The sequence below is a fragment of the Saccostrea cucullata genome, unplaced genomic scaffold (genome assembly GCF_032062105.1).
Source record: "Saccostrea cucullata isolate Sc308-1 unplaced genomic scaffold, CSIRO_AGI_Scuc_v1 ctg869, whole genome shotgun sequence".
In the NCBI taxonomy this organism is placed as follows: Eukaryota; Metazoa; Mollusca; class Bivalvia; order Ostreida; family Ostreidae; genus Saccostrea; species Saccostrea cuccullata.
In genome coordinates this window covers 141,729-160,397 of record NW_026928190.1, presented here as the reverse complement: position 1 = coordinate 160,397, position 18,669 = coordinate 141,729, and the positions used below count along the sequence as shown (strand labels likewise).

The 18,669-nt window shown below is 34.5% G+C and overlaps 1 protein-coding gene across 3 annotated transcripts; it reads right to left on the bottom strand.

Moving 5' to 3' along the window:
- Positions 1–1,898: 1,898 nt before the first annotated feature.
- LOC134276714 (small G protein signaling modulator 3-like) lies at positions 1,899–18,464 on the bottom strand. 3 transcript variants are annotated; one of them, XR_009994110.1, is made up of 21 exons: positions 18,311–18,464; positions 17,621–17,796; positions 17,064–17,130; positions 15,854–15,984; positions 12,936–13,130; positions 12,422–12,556; positions 11,903–12,019; positions 11,700–11,778; positions 11,191–11,336; positions 9,655–9,750; positions 9,403–9,534; positions 9,111–9,299; positions 8,743–8,898; positions 8,389–8,552; positions 8,088–8,181; positions 7,863–7,933; positions 7,455–7,503; positions 7,046–7,131; positions 5,105–5,227; positions 3,895–4,865; positions 3,174–3,831 (listed from the first exon to the last, which is right to left on the bottom strand). XR_009994110.1 is itself a non-coding variant. In XM_062758979.1 (20 exons), the coding sequence occupies exons 1-20, from the start codon at positions 18,375–18,377 to the stop codon at positions 2,818–2,820; spliced, it is 2,409 nt and encodes an 802-aa protein (XP_062614963.1). In that variant the 5' UTR covers positions 18,378–18,464; the 3' UTR covers positions 1,899–2,817. The 3 variants fall into 3 exon arrangements, 2 of the variants coding, with proteins under 2 accessions (XP_062614963.1, XP_062614962.1); XM_062758979.1 differs by lacking the exons at positions 3,174–3,831; positions 3,895–4,865 and adding an exon at positions 1,899–2,953; XM_062758978.1 differs by having other exon boundaries at positions 3,174–4,865.
- Positions 18,465–18,669: the final 205 nt, after the last annotated feature.

Genomic DNA, 18,669 nt, shown 5'->3' with positions numbered 1-18,669 from the left:
ACACAAAAAATGCATATGTGAAATATGAAAGTCCTAGTTTCTACCATTCAAAAGATATCGCCAAAGTAAAAGTTTGGATTTTTTGTGTAAAAGTGGGTCAAACTCCAAGGTCAAGGTCAAATATGGTGGTACCCAAAGAAAGGTCTTTTCAGAAGGGATACACATGTGAAATATGAAAGTCATAGCTCCATTAAATCAAAAGTTATGGGCAAGGTTAAAGTTTTTGTGACGGACGGACAGACTGACAGACTGACGGACAGACGAATGAGATTTAAAGTCCCCTCGCTTTCGCAAAAGCCGGGGACAATAAAAAGGATTATCTTAGATCAGGATATTAGTCAAAAGTGAGCACCTCACATACCCCACGCTCCCCCAAAACTCAAAGTGCAAAAAATCCCGAAAAAATAAAGGAATCGGAATTTCCTGATGCACATCTACATATTCTGTCCTAAATGTCTGTAAAGTTTGACAGAATTCTATGAAGCGGTTTATGGGGAATTGCGCTGACAAACTGCTCATCTCTTTATTCAAGATGTGGCCAAAAATCTAGGTTGAAAAGTGCCGAAATTCCCAGAAAAATAATGAAGTCCTAATTTCCTGGTAATATGCACATCTACACTCTGTGTACGAGATATGTGCAAAGTTTGACCAAATTCTGTGCAGCGGTTAAAGAGGAGTTACGCTGCCAAACTGTTCATCTCTTTATTCACGGTATGGCCAAAAATCTAAGATGAAAAGTGCTGAAAATCCCGGAAAAAGTAAAGGAGTCGGAATTTCCTGACAATATGCATATATATTTACATTTCCAATGTCTTTGTCCGAGATAAAATTACCAATTGTAAATGTAATTTATTTCCTCATGAATGTTTTGGCGCGGTTCCAAAAAAAAAACCACGTGTAGGGCGGGACAACACCTAGAGAGAAGCAGGCTTGGAGCCCGTGGATTGGCGGAATCAAAGCATGTAAATATAAGGAATAACTGTCTTATTTTTCGAATTCATGAAGATGATCAATGGATTGGCTTGTGTGATAATTTTATGCATAAACGCCTTCGGCGTTTATGCAAATTATCACACAAGCCAATCCATTGATCACTTCATGAATTCGAAAAATAAGACAGTTATTCCTTTACTACACATTGTATCCTAAATATCTGCAAAGTTTCACAAAATTCTGTACTGCGGTTTATGAGGAGTTGCGCTGCCAACTGTTCATCTCTATATTCAAGATATGGCCAAACATCTAAGTTGAAAAGTGCCGAAAGTGTCGCTTACTATGGGTATTTTTCCTGTACATGTATTTTATATTTTCCCCAGCTTTGAAAATAATTTTAAATGATATTTCATAAGTAAGCATACATTCAACTTCAATTCCTGGTCATTTACTTACCTCTCAACGCTAACAAATAGCTGTTTGTGCTTACGAACGTCGAAATGGAACTCTTTTAAACCGACATTACAAAACTATATACAGGACTGTTTCTGACCGTTAAAAGGTAAACAAAGTATCAAATATAAGAGTTAAATATATGAATTATTATAGGATACCATTCTAAAAGGCAGAGAAAGCTTAAACCACACGAAATAAATACCTAAAGTAGCGACAAAAAATCGTCGGCGTAAATGGAAGGTTTTTACAACGCTTGGATCTGTAGCTCTCTGCTTTATCTGTCCGAATTTTCTCAAGCAGAGAGCTACAGTTCTGCAGCTAAGACAAAAACATCCTTTGGACTATGTTTGTTGTTGAGGAATATTGCAGACCCTTGATATTGTGAAGATGATAATAAAGACTGCATTCCAGTAAGAATAAGACCAGTAATAAATGATGTTCATACTTTATGTAAAGTTCAAACTATACTTTTTCTGGAACTTAAATGTTTCAAAATGACTGATATCAAATATATGTACATTTGTTTATTGCAGAAAGATATGTTTTTTGATTGTCTAATTTTTTGTTTATAACATATACATGTATATCTAAAGAAGATCTCTGCTTTCAGTCTATGCTTATAACCATCATTGTAGTGAAAACAATTCCAATCAATACCATATATATTCTTGAAATATTTATATAGTTATGTACCTGTATTCAGAGATAGAGAATCCCCCTTCTTTTGTTCAATGGTATAACAATCAGAATAACATTACATTTACAAAACAACAGTACATATCACAGACATGGCTTCACATTTGTTTTATATACATGTAGCTTTATGTTGAATTCTTTTGTATGTTATATATGACATATACGTAATATCAATGTGGGTGTTGAATCATAATTAAGTATGCTCACAACCAAAAGTATTAACAACAATTGTGCATACACAATACATGCTAAAAAATTATATATATGTATAGAACTTGGATGAAGATGAGCCAGAAAATCCTTTTATAGGTTAATGTTTTTAGCTTCAATTTATTAAGCAATGAATCCAGTGTAACAGCCACAATTTGTATCTATGAGGTTTACATGTGATCTCCTTAAAGCACCCAATTATCAGGATATCTAGGGAACTACAATTCCAGAATACTTGTATATTATGATAACCATGTCCATATTTTAAGACCTTTTCTTAAATTATTTAATTGAAGTAAGATTTAACAGAGTATTATTCATCTCATTCCATATCAGATAATGAATCATCAGATCAGACGCTAATCATATGATGGAACCAAACTGATACAAATCAATATACATAAACTCTAGAAGAACTTGACTAAGCAAATCTTGAATATGACGCTTAAGTTATTCTTATATATGTACCAGATCCTAACTACACATGCTGAAAATCTCCATTGATGGGGCCCAATCCCAGGATCAGAGATCCCAGCTGAACAGATGATGTTTGACCAGCATGTCCTTGACCCCTTCCTTCAGAGGCTGATAGGAAGCCTTAGTCTGGTGGGGGATTTCCCAGTCTCTAAATAGCTTGAAGGAAAACTGGGATAAAAGCCTAAAATGAAGGGATTAGTCTGAATAAGTGCAAAAAAATAAAAATAAAATAAATATATCAATATTTATTATTTTGCTTGAATTAAGTTTTTTATACTGTAAAGGAAATTAGTACTACACAGATACACACAAAACAAAAACAACAAACAAATGTGCTATTGTATTGTACTTTATTGACAGAACTCAACAATGTATAAAATAAAGAGAACTTAATATAAATAAAATTCTTTGAAATATTAAGGACTGGATTTCACAACATAGAGAAAATGATTACAACAGGAAAGGATTTCATTACAGAACAGAAATAACAAGAAAAAAAGTTTCATACAAAAACAAAAGAATAATATCACAATATTCAACATTCCTCAAAGGATTTCTTAATTTAAATATTTAATGTAAAAAATTCATATGACATTAGATGTCCATATTAGTGTGAAACATAAATTTATTTTTGACATCATGAATAACCCAAAGAAACATGCAGCCAAAAAAAAAAATTAAAAGGCTTACTGAAGTCATCAAATAATGAATTTTGTTTTGGGTTGCAGTCATAGGGCTACATATTGTACATATTTTCCCAGTTTTAACTATACATCGTACTTGAAATGTAAGAGTGAGATGGTCAAATGCTGTTGAAAAAGTCTACACTACTGCTTAAAGAATTTTTTTTACATGAATTTTTCCCTTATCTACGCTTTACACCCTCTATCTATGTGACATACATAATGATAATATATCAGAAAATGCCTTAACCAGTATCTACAGATGTCATGTATTTTACTCTTATCTCCCAGCTAAACAGCTGATGCATTTATAAGCATATCTCATACACAATTTTTGACCTTGACTTTTCGTGACATGCCTGACCTTAACATTTACCTTTTGTAACATGCCTGGCTTTAACATAGACTTTTTTTTAACATGCATGGCTTTAACCTTGACTTTTTCCTAACCTGCCTTTGACCTTGTCTTTTTCCTAACATCTGACTTACATATATCTCAATCCACAGACCAGGTGGAGGTCACATTTGTGTTTATTTCCCTTTTCTTACATTGGCCAGTGCAATATGACATCAAATATATTTGGTAACTTTTTACCCTAACATGGGAGCAGCATACTGTACTGAAATCCTTTTTGTTATGTCCAAGTTTGTCACAATGACATACAGAAATCCTTTTTGTTATGTCCAAGTTTGTCACAATGACAAGGAAGGAGACATTCTTTTATGTGTGGTCAATGAAACCAAATACAATGAACTCTGAATAAAACCGAGATGCATGCATATATAAGGGTTAGAGAATTAGTCTTGAGAAAACTAATATGGTAGACAAAGATATCTATCTTTCTTTAATGAATCACATTCAACTTTAATTGCATTGACATCTTATCTTGGTGAATGATTTGCTGCATTTGTCATATATGAATGGAGAAATCTTGCGATGAAATACTCTGAGAGTGAATATTATATAAAAATCACTTTGAATGTGTAAATAATACATCTTTCAAAATATTGAGTGAATTCAACTACATTACCATACCTTGTCGTTTTGACTACATCATATCATACCTGTACATGTATCAGAAGTCAAGAAAATGCTGCAGTGATATTGGTAAAGAAGATTAGCTTAAAAATCTGTAACATCATGATTATCAATTATTTTTCACTGATATGTACATGTTTCTGTTTGATGTGATAAATGCCCAGCACGTTCCTGTAAATTATATGCCTGAAATGGTCACTATATTGCACATTCTACAGTGAGTAAATTAGAGTTATATTTCCCAGCTAAACAAGTGGTGCTTGATAAGGATATCCTGGACAGATTTTGTAATTGAGTATGTAGGAGCTTTCTTTTTCCTGACTGGTAATTCCCAATCCATAGACAGATTAAATGCAAACTGTGCCAAAAGCCTGCAATAAACCACAACAAATCAACTATATGTTAGCATGCAGTGACCAAAAAAATCCTACTAGATAAAATTTAAAAAATAAAGAAACAATGAAATACAACAAATATAAGGTTTTCTGTGTCATGAAGAGTAAACTAGATTTGATTCAGCATCATGCATGCATCACTGAGAGCAAGTTGATAAAATGACATAGGGTACACAACAGCTGTACAATATACATGCACTGTACAAGGCACTTACCTTAGTTCACATTTGATTTGAACCCAACCTGGGCTTCTCATGAATGACCAGGGATGATACCACTTCTCCACAGCATCCATACAGGAACAGAGAGTCTCCAGCCAGAGGTGTAGCACCTGCTCACTGTAAACATAATCAACACAGTTATACTACTGACTGATTTACTGGAACATAGAGTCTCCAGCCAGAGGTGTAGCACCTGCTCAATGTAAACATAATCAACACAGTTATACTACTGACTGATTTACAAGAACAGAGAGTCTCCAACCAAAAATGTAGCACCTGCTCAATGTAAACATAAACAACACAGTTATACTACTGACTGATTTACAGGAACAGAGAGTCTCCAGCCAGAGATGTAGCACCTGCTCACAGTAAACATACACAATGCAGTTATACTACTGACCTCAGTCTCAAAATGTTGTTTGAAATATAAAAGCTTCCGCTTTTAACTTTCAAACAAGATTTCTTGATCTCGGAGATTATCCTGCAACATTCACAAAAACGAGGACTTTATTTATTAATTTTACATATCAAATCATGAAAGTACCTTTAAGTTACCTTTGATATGTAAAATTAATAAATAAAGTCCTCGTTTTTGTGAATGTTGCAGGATAATCTCTGAGATCAAGAAATCTTGTTTGAAAGTTAAAAGCGGAAAAAAATCCAGGATGCACATTGCTATCTATCTTTTGTCTGTCATTGAACATTAACACTGAGAAATTTCACAATTTTGGGTTCAACTTCGATGCTTATTACAATTGTGCCAACAGTATCACTTCCTCATGTCCAGGAGAAAAGAAGATTTTTTAAGATTGTTTTAATTTTGTTGGTCTTACCCATCCCCTAGGCACCATGTGGGAAATGTTCATATGTTAATGCATGACTTATGAAACACAACAACAGTAATAGGCCATCCGAGTCACATAAAAATCTCGAAAACTATGTGCTATGGTACTCTTTTGGGGGCCTCAACTTCTGTACTTTTAAGGAATGGAGAGGTAAATGCAATCATAGATTTTTCTTTATATACAGGTACATGTACAACAGCACAAGATCATCCACAATGGATGAACCATCTGCCACTGAGACATTACTGCAGTCATTAATTTGACATACAAAAGCACAAGATTAACAAAAGAATTATACATAGCACCTGCCATTTAGTATTGAAGTAAACATAAATTAACAGTATTAACTTGAGGAGACAAGGTTTTCAGGCATATGTATAACACCTGGACTGAAAATAAGCAAAGATCAGCAGTACAGGTAACTTGACAAGAACAAGGTCTCCAGTCATATATGTAGCACCCAGTGTTAAAATAAACATCCCAGGTATACACAAGTGCAAATAAGAACAAGGTCTTCAGAGGGAGATTTAGTGACTGCTTTATGAATCAAGTTCAACAACCAGGAGAAGACTGATTTAGCTGTTCAACAAAACAAGAACAAGGTCTCTAGCCCAAAATGTAGCATTTGCTGTGACAATTTACTAGTATAGAACACCTATACCAAAATACAACATCAAACAATTGTATATACATGTAAGCTGCAGTAAAATTAATGTTTTACTTTGTCAATATAGCTCAACCACTAAGACACCTAAGTACCAAAGTGGGACACCATAATTCTTCGAATTGGTCTCTTGAGTTCCTTCATGCTTCTTTGAAGAAAACAATCCCAAACTGACCCCACGTCACAAAGATTGCTAGGTTTTCTATGTTAACTTTACTTTTTAAAGCAGTTCATATTGTGAAAGTAGCTCCAGGGCAACCAGTGGGACTTCTGGGACCACTTGGGTGCCAGGTTGGTGAAAAATGTAATTTTCAGAAATCAGAAGGGCCAAAAGCATATTTTCTATTTCTATGTATCTGAGAAAGGTTATTAAAATAAAAGAATGATAAAATAAAAGAATGACAAAAATAGAAATATAATGCTTACTTAAGGCCACAACAAATAAGTGATCTAAACTTCACATCCATCTGGGCATGACAGGCATCATGTGACACATTCACTGCATGGACCGCCTAAAAAAATCAATGTTTGTAAGCATCATTTGAATTTACTTGTAGCCTGTTTTTTTTATCATTAAATTCTTGAAAGGCTTTACATGCTAGGATTTTGCTGTATCAAACATTTATTTAACTTTTTTTTAAAGTCATATAATGTTACTGCATGAAAAATATCATAACTGTTTGCCTTAATTTTTTGATCACCTTATTTGTCAATGTTTTACTAAGTTCTTTTTTATGTGTTAAAATTTGCTGCAACTCTACCTGAAATGATCTTGGATGTAACTGACTTTATGACTGTATTGGATGTAACTGACTTTATTACAGTACAAGCTTACCCTGTAAAGAATCTCTTCTGGAGTAAGTACCTTGCCATCTTCATCAAGTCTACAAAAAGGTGTCTTACTTCATTACAGTGCTACATGAGCAGTGAAAATGTAATTAATGAAATATACTGCTTAACAATTCATTATTATTACAAAGCCTGTATACAGATACCTAGGATGGCACTGCAATGTACGTGCATGTCAGTCAAAAACCCTTCATAGCTTTCATAATTTGTTTTCAAATTCTGACTTTAAATTAAATGTTCTTATTATGTACCCCAAAACTGATCATTAAGAATGCCTCATCCCTATTCCATCACATATAGCTTCATGATGCTCCTCTAACCCCACACCCCAAAATGGCCACATTCAGGTAAATAACATAGCTTTACACACATATTTCTTGTAACATTATAATACCTGTATGTTTTGCACAACACCAATCTGGAATACACTGACTGGAAATCCTTCTCTACTTCTTTTGTTGCTGCCTGTAGATGGAAGAATCGTGTAAACAGGAAATTTTACATCTTCTGCATCAAACATTGCTATACATACATGTATATGTGATAATGACATATTACTACTAAATCTTAGTTTACTTACATGTATTATAAATATTTAAGCAGTACATTAGTTACTTACCTCCTCCAAGAAAAGCCAGGGATGACAGACAGAACCCAGAATTGATGATCTCTTTAATCCATGCTCAAATACAGCTTTCAATGCAGGGCACAGTCTGAAATATATGTGTATTCTAAAACAAACCCTGAATTGATTAAATTAAAAGGCGGAAAATCCTACTCAAAAAAAATCCTATTAAAATTCCATACAAATTTTATTTAAAACATTTTAATAAAATTTTCTATGATAATATTTTACTTACATGTACCCCCACAATTTGATAATACCATTTTCATTTAAATGTTACTCCTTGCATACTTACGTTCCCCTGACTAGATCTGTAATGGTTTCTGTTACACTGTCATCCCCTGCTGAGCTGTAATGTTTACTTCTCTCATCCAGTAACTCTACAAACTTGGCAGGAAACCAGCCCCTTAGTCCATTTAGCTCCCCTACCCAACAGTGCTCATCCTTCTGAGATATTATCTGATTAAAACAAGTAGCAGAACTTTCAATAAAAAAAATGAAAATAGCATTGTAAATGAACAAAAAACTGTGACATTTTATGTGACACATCCTATGCAAATATAAAAGATAACACATTTTTGGTCTGAGCGAAATTTCAAATCTTCATTTACACAAGCCATTGTACATATTTCATAAACTTGACACTTACTGTGATGATGTCATTTTTCCTGAAGCCAAGTTCATCATCATCATGACGTTCAAAGTCCAGCAATGCCTTGGCCCTCCTTCTCTTGTTTCTTGCTACATTGACATAGTTTTCTAGATCTTTAGCATGACTTTCCATGGCATAATCTGCAGTCAGTATCTGTTTAAAGTATACATGTATGCATTACCAAATTTTGTAAAATAAAGACTTTAAATTTAATAGATAATGTTATAAATAATGTTTTGAAAATTACAAAATCATTATATTTATGCAAATTTTTACATATTGTCCATAATTTCATTTACTGAAATTGCATGTACACAGAGACAACACACAAATGAAATCAATTTTTATTCAGAATTAATGTTTACCACTTTATTATTCTTTGGATCCAGTGATTGAAAGTGACGAGCTATTTTCAATATTGCCTCTCTTAAGTCTACAAGAATCTCCGTTTGGCGAACATTTTTAGCTTTACCGAAATCATCATCTTCAGTTTCACCCCAAAGTAATGTTGAAACAAGGGAGCGAGATCTTTTCAAATGCCTTTTGTTTAATTGCTGAAAGGAAATGGTCAAAAGTACTAACACATTCTTTCAAATATATTTTGCATACATTTTAATATCATTTTCTGAATAGGACAATATAATGCATAAGACTTACTTGTTTTGGCAGATTTTTAGCAGAATCTGGATTGACTATTGCACCTTGATCAGCCATTAAGTAGGCTAAATGTTTCCTTCTCTGAGATTCTATCACCATGTCTGTCAGTGAACCAGCCACTCTGTATGACACCTGTAAAATGCAATTGTTTTTGTAAACATCTGAAACACTTTTAATACATTATGTATTTGTTTACAAAAACTTAATGAAATCTCTTCACACCATTTCAGTAAATCTTTATAGATATGTTACCTCAATGAGTTCCTCTACATCCTGCACATCACCGGGAACGTCAGACAGAGAGTTGAAGATCTGAGCCGAGTTATCCAGGGTACGCAACTCATCCTCCTGTAATAATGTACTAAACTTCTCAAACTTGTGAAAAATCCATATCAAATGCAATGTACTTCAAAAAGAATTTTCAAAAACTCATAGAATTTACAAAGTAATTCATCCATTTTTATTTTACATAATCCATTTTTTTTTTCATAAAATAACTTGCAATCAACATGATTCCATAATCATTTGTGACTTATTTTGCATGAATTTTACCAATCTAAGAATCACTGCCTTAGAACAGGACCGGTAAAATAAATACATGTTCATTATGGACATGTATGGATATAAAGGTAATTTCTATCCAGATTAATGTGATCTTCATCCAGGCCAAAATAATCCTTACCAAGTATATTAGTAGCATGAACATAAGTTTAGCACATCAATATGCAGACAAATGAACAAACCAATATAACACATTTAACCTATTTACATGTACATTTAAATACTCATAAACATAGGTAATCAGAGATTACAGAGCTCACCTCAACGAATGTTGTCTTTAAGTAAGGCAAATTAAGTCACACAATTAACCAACAAAAAGTGTACATCCAAAAATGCAAAATTTATGCAATTTTGATACTTTGGAATAGACCTATATAAAAACTTAAATCTAGTTCTTCATCATGAAAATGTAATTAAAATCCAGCATCTGAAGCAAGATTGAGAGTTTTCATCCCTTGATGCATCATTTGTGCAACTTTGGTTTATATAAGCCTTAATAGTTTCTTGGTGATAGACCTGCACCCATAACTTTTACGAGGTCTATTATCTGGAAAATGTATGTCGAATTCAGCATCTGAAGCAAGTCCATTAGTGTGCATCCTAAGATGTATCATCCATGCAAGTTTGTTCAACATAGAGCTCAAAGTTACTTGGAAATGAAACCTGTATAAAAAACTAACCTTTTCACTTATCCGGAAAATGTAGGTCAGATTCAGCTTCTGAAGCCAGCCTAGTAGAATGCAACCTTAGATGTACCATCCATGCAAGTTTGGTCATTATAGGGCTCATAGTATCTTCAAAATGAAACCTGCACCAAAAACTTTAACCTGTTCACTCAACCGTAAAATGTAGGTCAGATTCAGCATCCGAAGCAAGTCTGGTAGTATGCATCCTAAGATGTACCATCCATGTAAGTTTGGTCAACATAGGGCTTATAGTTACTCGGAAATGAGACCTACACCAAAAACTGCACCAAAAATGTTAACCTGCACCAAAAACATTAACCTGGTCATTCCTTTGCTGAAATTGCAGCATCTGAAACTTTGACTGGTACAATGAAACACACTAGAAACATCTTCCATGCATGTCTAATCAATATAGGACATAGAAGTACTTAAAAAGAAAACTGCTCCAAAAAACTTAACCTTAACCTTCGTTGAGGTGAGCTAAAAACGTAAATACGTGTTTCTTATTATTATTACTGTGTACATAAAAAGTATGACAAACCTTCATTTTGAGCATGCCCATTGTGATTTGGAATAGAACAGTGGAGCCCTCATAGAAAAATAGATCCCAGATCCTGAGGAGCACCTTCATATGAACAACACTGGCAAACAGAGTGAGAAACCAGTGAAGGCTGATCAGGGAGAGCTCTGTAAAGACATGCTGTGTGCTACAGGACTGTTAATAAACATAGGGTCAAGTCATCAACACACAAAGGTTAAAGCGAGCAGTATCATGCTTAGTGTCAGTGTAAACAGCACAAATATTAGTCAGGTGGACTGAAGTTTGATCTATAAAGTATTTCATTTTCTAGAAATGGGGAAGCTGGTAATATCATTCAGAAGCTTTTTCTCTTCACAAAATTAGTCTCCAATCCACATAAAACATTCAAACATAATGCAAATAATACTTGTGATAAAACTGTAGTGTTCTATTTCTCAGTAATGTTAACAAGCCGTACAAGATTTAGTGGACATGTCGCGTATATACATGTATTTACACAAGTAACATACCAATATCATGTTCCTTCAGAACCAGATCTATGTCAGGTAAGTAGCTAATAAGTAAATGTCGCATCACCCTCTGGTCTGCCTGTTTGTAATGTAGGAAAAAAATGAAAATGTAAACTTTGGACATGTTTCATACCCTCTATAAATACATGTAATAGATATTCCTGGTGAAACTTTTCTTTCTTTTTTTTTTATTTGAATCTGACCTGAATGCCAATCAATGTACTAGAGTAGTACGAGGCAGGCAGAAGGTCCTCAATGATAGCACACATCATCCAGAAGGTGTCTTCCTCTTCCATAAACAGTAACAAAGATCCAGCTATCTACTCAAGCAAAAGAAATAAATGCTGTCAGTAACTATGTCAGCGTTAGTATTTCCTAATTCCTATTTATTCAGACTTTACCAGTCCATTACAATATTGGTTTGAGAACTAGTACATGACTGTATTTTAAAATTTTAAGATCAAAGTTAAACTTTTTTCAACACCTTATTGACATTCGTGCACTGAAGGACCACCATCTTTCTTCAAATTAATTTTTTATTTCATACAAAACACTATCAGTGATGATGAAAAATTTCCCCAACAAAATTGTCTTCTTTTTTTAAAACAGCAAAATTTGGCTGTTGGATCCGTAAAACCAGCTCATTTTTTTTTTTGGAAAATATAATGCATTCTTAGACCCAAATTTTACAATATCATTTTTTCATACTCTAAAAGACTTACTACTCCTGTCCCCTGACAATAACCAATGTCTGGATATAGCCAGGCTAGACCCCGTAGTATCCGCCTAAGTCTCGGAACACCTGTCCCGTGGATATTACAGAAACAAGCATTGCTCGGCATGGTTCTCAATAGATCCTGTAACAGAAAAAATCTTGTATCAATGCAATAAAGTTCTAGATTACAATATCTTACTGAAAAAGCTGTAATGAAAAAACTTCAGCTATTCATGTTATGCCATATTTTCCAACATCAAAATCTTTTTTTATGCATTTTTTTATGTGATCAAAAAAAAATGCAAAAATTCTTTATCATGGAGCATTTGTCTGGTAGGTAAGAAAATAAATAGTGCATTGACACAACAATTTCTCAGGAAAGCAGGGCTTCTGAGTCTGATGATTTTTTTTTCTAACCTTGATACAAGTATATAATGTACCTGATGCGACACTTAAATATATATGTAGAACACTTTCTAGTTTTTACATATTTTTTCCCCAAACTCTGCAACTTTTATTACCTTCTCAATTTGTTTTGATGTCATTAGTAAATCATTTGAGCTGGCTTTGACAATGTCTTTGTATGTAAGATCAGACTTGATTTTTTTCTCCATCCCACCAGAGAGTCTCATCCAGATATGTGGCCGCAGAGAATGAGGAATCCCCTGCTTCACCATACCCCGTAACTTCTCAGATCTTGGGAGCCTAGGATCAACCTGAAATATACATAAAAGACCACCTTAACTTTAATTTTAATTGCACTGTTTCAAACCTTAGGTGTATCAAATAAGAAAAGGACTGTTATCATGCAAAGTATAATTTGATAATTTTAAAATTATTCATCAGTCTGATTAAAATCAAATCTAAGTTATTCATATTTGACACTGTCATGATAAATTCATTGGTGTATTTTATTAACAGCAATCATTAAGTTTAATCAGATAAGAATGTAATAGAAATTCAAGGGTATTCTTGTTTAAATAATGATCTAATGTCCAACTTACAGTGACCTTAACATAGTTTCAATAATCTTGAATAAGATAATAAATAGGTATCCTAAAATGATTTGCTACCTATTTCTGAAGTATGTTGCCAGTAGAACAAAGCATGCGAGAGTTATCTTTCATACAAGAGGAAAGATGTACCCATCTTCCAGCGCATCCCAAAACAAGAGGCCCAGGGGCCACAGCGCTCACCTGAGCACATCGGGCTTGAATTTACTCCCCCCCCCCCTCCAGGCATTCATCATTTGAACAAACTAGAATCTACACTACCTGAGGATGATTCCATTTAAATATCACTAATCATAGCTTTGAAGTAGTTGAAAAGAAGATTTTAAAAGGTTTCCCTATATATCCCTATGTAAAACTTGGGTCAGCCATTTTGGCCCCACCCTTGCCCCGGGGGTCATGATTTGAACAAACTTGAATCTACACTACCTGAGGATGATTCCACATGAGTTTCATCTTTCCTGGCCCAGTGGTTCTGGAGAAGAAGATTTTTCCTATATATTCCTATGTAAAACTAGGGTCTGCCATTTTGGCTCCACCCTTGCCCCGGGGGTCATGATTTGAACAAACTTGAATCTACACTACCTGAGGATGATTCCACATGAGTTTCATCTTTCCTGGACCAGTGGTTCTTGAGGAGAAGATTTTTCCTATATATTCCTATGTAAAACTAGGGTCGGCCATTTTGGCTCCAGCCTTGCCCCGGGGGTCATGATTTGAACAAACTTGAATCTACACTACCTGAGGATGCTTCCACATGAGTTTCATCTTTCCTGGCCCAGTGGTTCTGGAGAAGAAGATTTTTAAAGATATTTCCTATATATTCCTATGTAAAACTTTGGTCTGCCATTTTGGCTCCACCCTTGCCCCGGGGGTCATGATTTGAACAAACTTGAATCTACACTACCTGAGGATGATTCCACATAAGTTTCATCTTTCCTGGACCAGTGGTTCTGGAGAAGAAGATTTTTAAAGATTTTTCCTATATATTCCTATGTAAAACTAGGGTCGGCCATTTTGGCTCCACCCTTGCCTCGGGGGTCATGATTTGAACAAACTTGAATCTACACTACCTGAGGATGATTCCACATGAGTTTCATCTTTCCTGGCCCAGTGGTTCTGGAGAAGAAGATTTTTAAAGATTTTTCCTATATATTCCTATGTAAAACTTGGGTCAGCCATTTTGGCCCCACCTTTGCCCCGGGGGTCATGATTTGAACAAATTTGAATCTACACTACCTGAGGATGATTCCACATGAGTTTCATCCTTCCTGGCCCAGTGGTTCTGGAGAGAAGATTTTTAAAGATTTTTCCTATATATTCCTATGTAAAACTTGGGTCGGCCATTTTGGCCCCACCCTAGCCCCGGGGGTCATGATTTGAACAAACTTGAATCTACACTACCTGAGGATGATTCCACATGAGTTTCATCTTTCCTGGCCCAGTGGTTCTGGAGAAGAAGATTTTTAAAGATTTTTCCTATATATTCCTATGTAAAACTTGGGTCAGCCATTTTGGCCCCACCTTTGCCCCGGGGGTCATGATTTGAACAAATTTGAATCTACACTACCTGAGGATGATTCCACATGAGTTTCATCCTTCCTGGCCCAGTGGTTCTGGAGAAGAAGATTTTTAAAGATTTTTCCTATATATTCCTATGTAAAACTTGGGTCGGCCATTTTGGCCCCACCCTAGCCCCGGGGGTCATGATTTGAACAAACTTGAATCTACACTACCTGAGGATGATTCCACATGAGTTTCATCTTTCCTGGCCCAGTGGTTCTGGAGAAGAAGATTTTTAAAGATTTTTGCATATATATTCCTATGTAAAACTTGGGTCGGCCATTTTGGCCCCACCCTAGTCCCGGGGGTCATGATTTGAAGAAACTTGAATCTACACTACCTGAGGATGATTCCACATGAGTTTCATCTTTCCTGGCCCAGCGGTTCTGGAGAAGAAGATTTTTTAAAAAAGCCATTAATTTTTAACAAATTCATGATTATCTCCCCTTGGAAAAGGGCGTGGCCCTTCATTTGAACAAACTTAAATCCCCTTCACCCAAGGAAACTTTGTACCAAGTTTGGTTGAAATTGGCCCAGTGGTTCTTGAGAAGAAGATGAAAATGTGAAAAGTTTACGACGACAACAACGACAACGACAGACAACGGACAAATTTTGATCAGAAAAGCTCACTTGAGCCTTCGGCTCAGGTGAGCTAAAAAGATATCAAAATTTAAACTCTGTACCATGAAACTTCCTAAGTGGGATTTAAAAATTGAGGTAGTAAAATTATTCCTTCAGAAATTAGCCACTGAAATAATTTTCTGGGGAAAATATATTGCAGTGTAAAAAAAATAATTCAATTTTGTCTAATGTTGCTTTACTTTGTGTGATAAAATGTTGAACTTTTTTTTTTTCAATCAAAGTACCTTGTCCCAGGTCAGATCACCCACTTCATTGTTGTGTGTGAACTCAAGGTAAGCTGTCCACTTCAAACGGTGCTGGGGATCCTCCACAAAGGGGGTGCTTAAAAGTTTACTAGAATTCTCTTCAGGTCCATCTGCAACAGACAGAAAATCACTACTACATAGGCTATAAAGCTTTTTAATCATAATCATACTTGCCAACCTCCGACATGTAAAAATCTGGTCATGACCAGATTTAGAAAGTAAAAAATCTGGTCATAACACGTAACGACATTAACGACATATTTACCATGATTAAATTATACCCGGTATATATAATCATTATATATATAAGTATTTGTGTATTGAGTATTCTTTTATTAAAAAAAGGCTTTCACTTACAAAGACAAAAAATAAATATATATGTTCAATTGTTGATTAAATTTAGATGTAAAAAAAAGCATTGAAGGTTTTATTATTCAATACTGACCTGAATTAAGTGTGTGTTTTTTTTAAGAAAGCCTTTTCAGTTTAATTTTCGCTAAATTTGAAAGTATACAAGTTTTGGTTTTGAAGTTATTTTTTTCTCTCTTAATTAATTTAATTAACAAGTGCAATAAGTATAGATGTACAGGTAGGTCTACACTATCTTCAATCACTTTAATTTATTGTATATCAGTTGTTTTCCAAGATTTTTTAATTGATATGTCCATAAATATTGGGTGTCTTTTTCTTGGTTCAATTTTTTCTTGCTGGCCCTGATAACGATCTACTTCTATCGGAAGCCATTTTAAATTGACTTCAAACTTTGATTTGTCTAAACAACTCCCAGTTAATTGTTTACACCTGAACTCATAATTTCCAGGGTAATTCACTGGTAATCGACCCACTGAGCATACCATCGGCATTGTTTACGTAGATCCAAGCTTGGGTTGTAACTGGAAATTAAAAGTGCAACCTAATTTACGAACCAAATCCGGAAATCGGGAAATTTTCGGGTTGTTCAGCAAAAATCGGCTGAAAAGCATGACCCGTCGGGTCATAAAAAATAATCGGGTTAAGGGTCGAAAAATCGTGTGTAACCCGACGAAATCGGGTCAGTTGGCAACTACGATCATATTCTTAAAAACTTTGTTTTTTTGTTTTTCATGCTTGAATAAATTGATATTTATACTTACAGTTTATAAAGGAATTTATGGAGAACATACTGTATACAGATATTTTACATACTCACCCTCTTCCTCGACTTTAAACCCAAATTCATCATATCTGTAATCTAACTGGCCATTTGGATCTTCCGGCTATGATATAAATGTATTAAATGGATCACATTACAATTACAGTGTACTAGTAAAACAAGAAATTAAGTTATTAAGCGTGACAACTACCTATGAAACAATGTCAACAAAATCTATAATCCAATTAATATTTATTTTTTTTACCTTACGGTTACTGTTAACGTATTATATTTGGCGCCGTATTCTTTTTAGCCCTTTTGGCAGAAAGATGCTTCCACTAATTCAAGTACATATCGCTAAATGTCTTAAACAATGATACATGAATAAGAATATCAAGAAATGCGCTAAATTAAATCTACGCTAACTTGTTTAAAATTCACTTTCCGCTAAATATCGTACACGCTAAATATAATACATTTACAGTATATAAATCGCTAAAATAAAGAGTGTACCAAATAGTTTTGTTAACAGGATTTCAGTTATGCCTTCGGTTAAACAGTTTAATGTAATCAATATTCCTGTAAATTAATAAAATATTACAATGAACACTTACTGGATTTCCTAACTTAGAAAGAATATCCTCCGGCCACATTGACGGAGTCAGTGCTGAAAATGGTCCCCCAGGAGTCGGCACAAAGTCTGATGTTGTATTGTACTGACTGGAGGACACAGCAATATTCTCTCCATGACCGACCACCAAATCATCTTCATCCTCAGACAATGTCTCAACTACAATTATAAAGCTCAACAAAATTATATAGAAATGTGTACTACACAAAAATACTTCTCAACATATTCTCAGTGAGATTCCTTGAGACAATTTTTTTGACTGAACATCTAGCATCTCTTGGACTTTGAATTTCAAATTAATGTCATACAAAGTGATTAGGGAGACCTTACACCTGACATGAGATTTTAGGAGACATCAGTAAAGTTTTCAGTCTCGGCAAATCTCACTGAGATTACTACAAACCATGAACAATTGGTTAAATTAATAATCCTGCATCTTTCTACCCCCCCCCCCCCACCTTTCCGAAATGCAACCGCAATCTTAAATCATGTAAATGCGATCCGATTTTCGTAAGGGTCCATACAATCAAAAAGAAATGTACATAAAATTAGGTGTTTGTACTTCTGGTAAAACATGCACACGTTTAACTATTGCATATGTGGCATATGTTCGCCATGTTTCACAACTGGCAACGAATAAAGCCGACTTTATTATAAAGCATTAAGAACGAACCTGTTGTAGCTTTGCTGCTATAACCGTCCGGATTTCTTGATCCAAATACTGACTTTGCTAATTCCATGAGTTTAATTAAATGTCAAACTGCTATTAGTTCAATATATAGGCATCATTGATCCGTCTGCTAAACGTCCGCCATTGTTGTTTTCATTATGATTTTTTTATGCAAATTAACCGCGTAAGAAAATATTCATTTAAAATCTAAGAGAAAAATTGAGGATTTTATTTAGGGGTATATGCTATATGACATTTGTCGTTTCTTCCATCTTCATTACAATTAATCCTGGAGATTTTGCATACCAAAACATACCAATTTTAAGAACTATTTTCTGAATAAATTAAAATCGATCCCGACT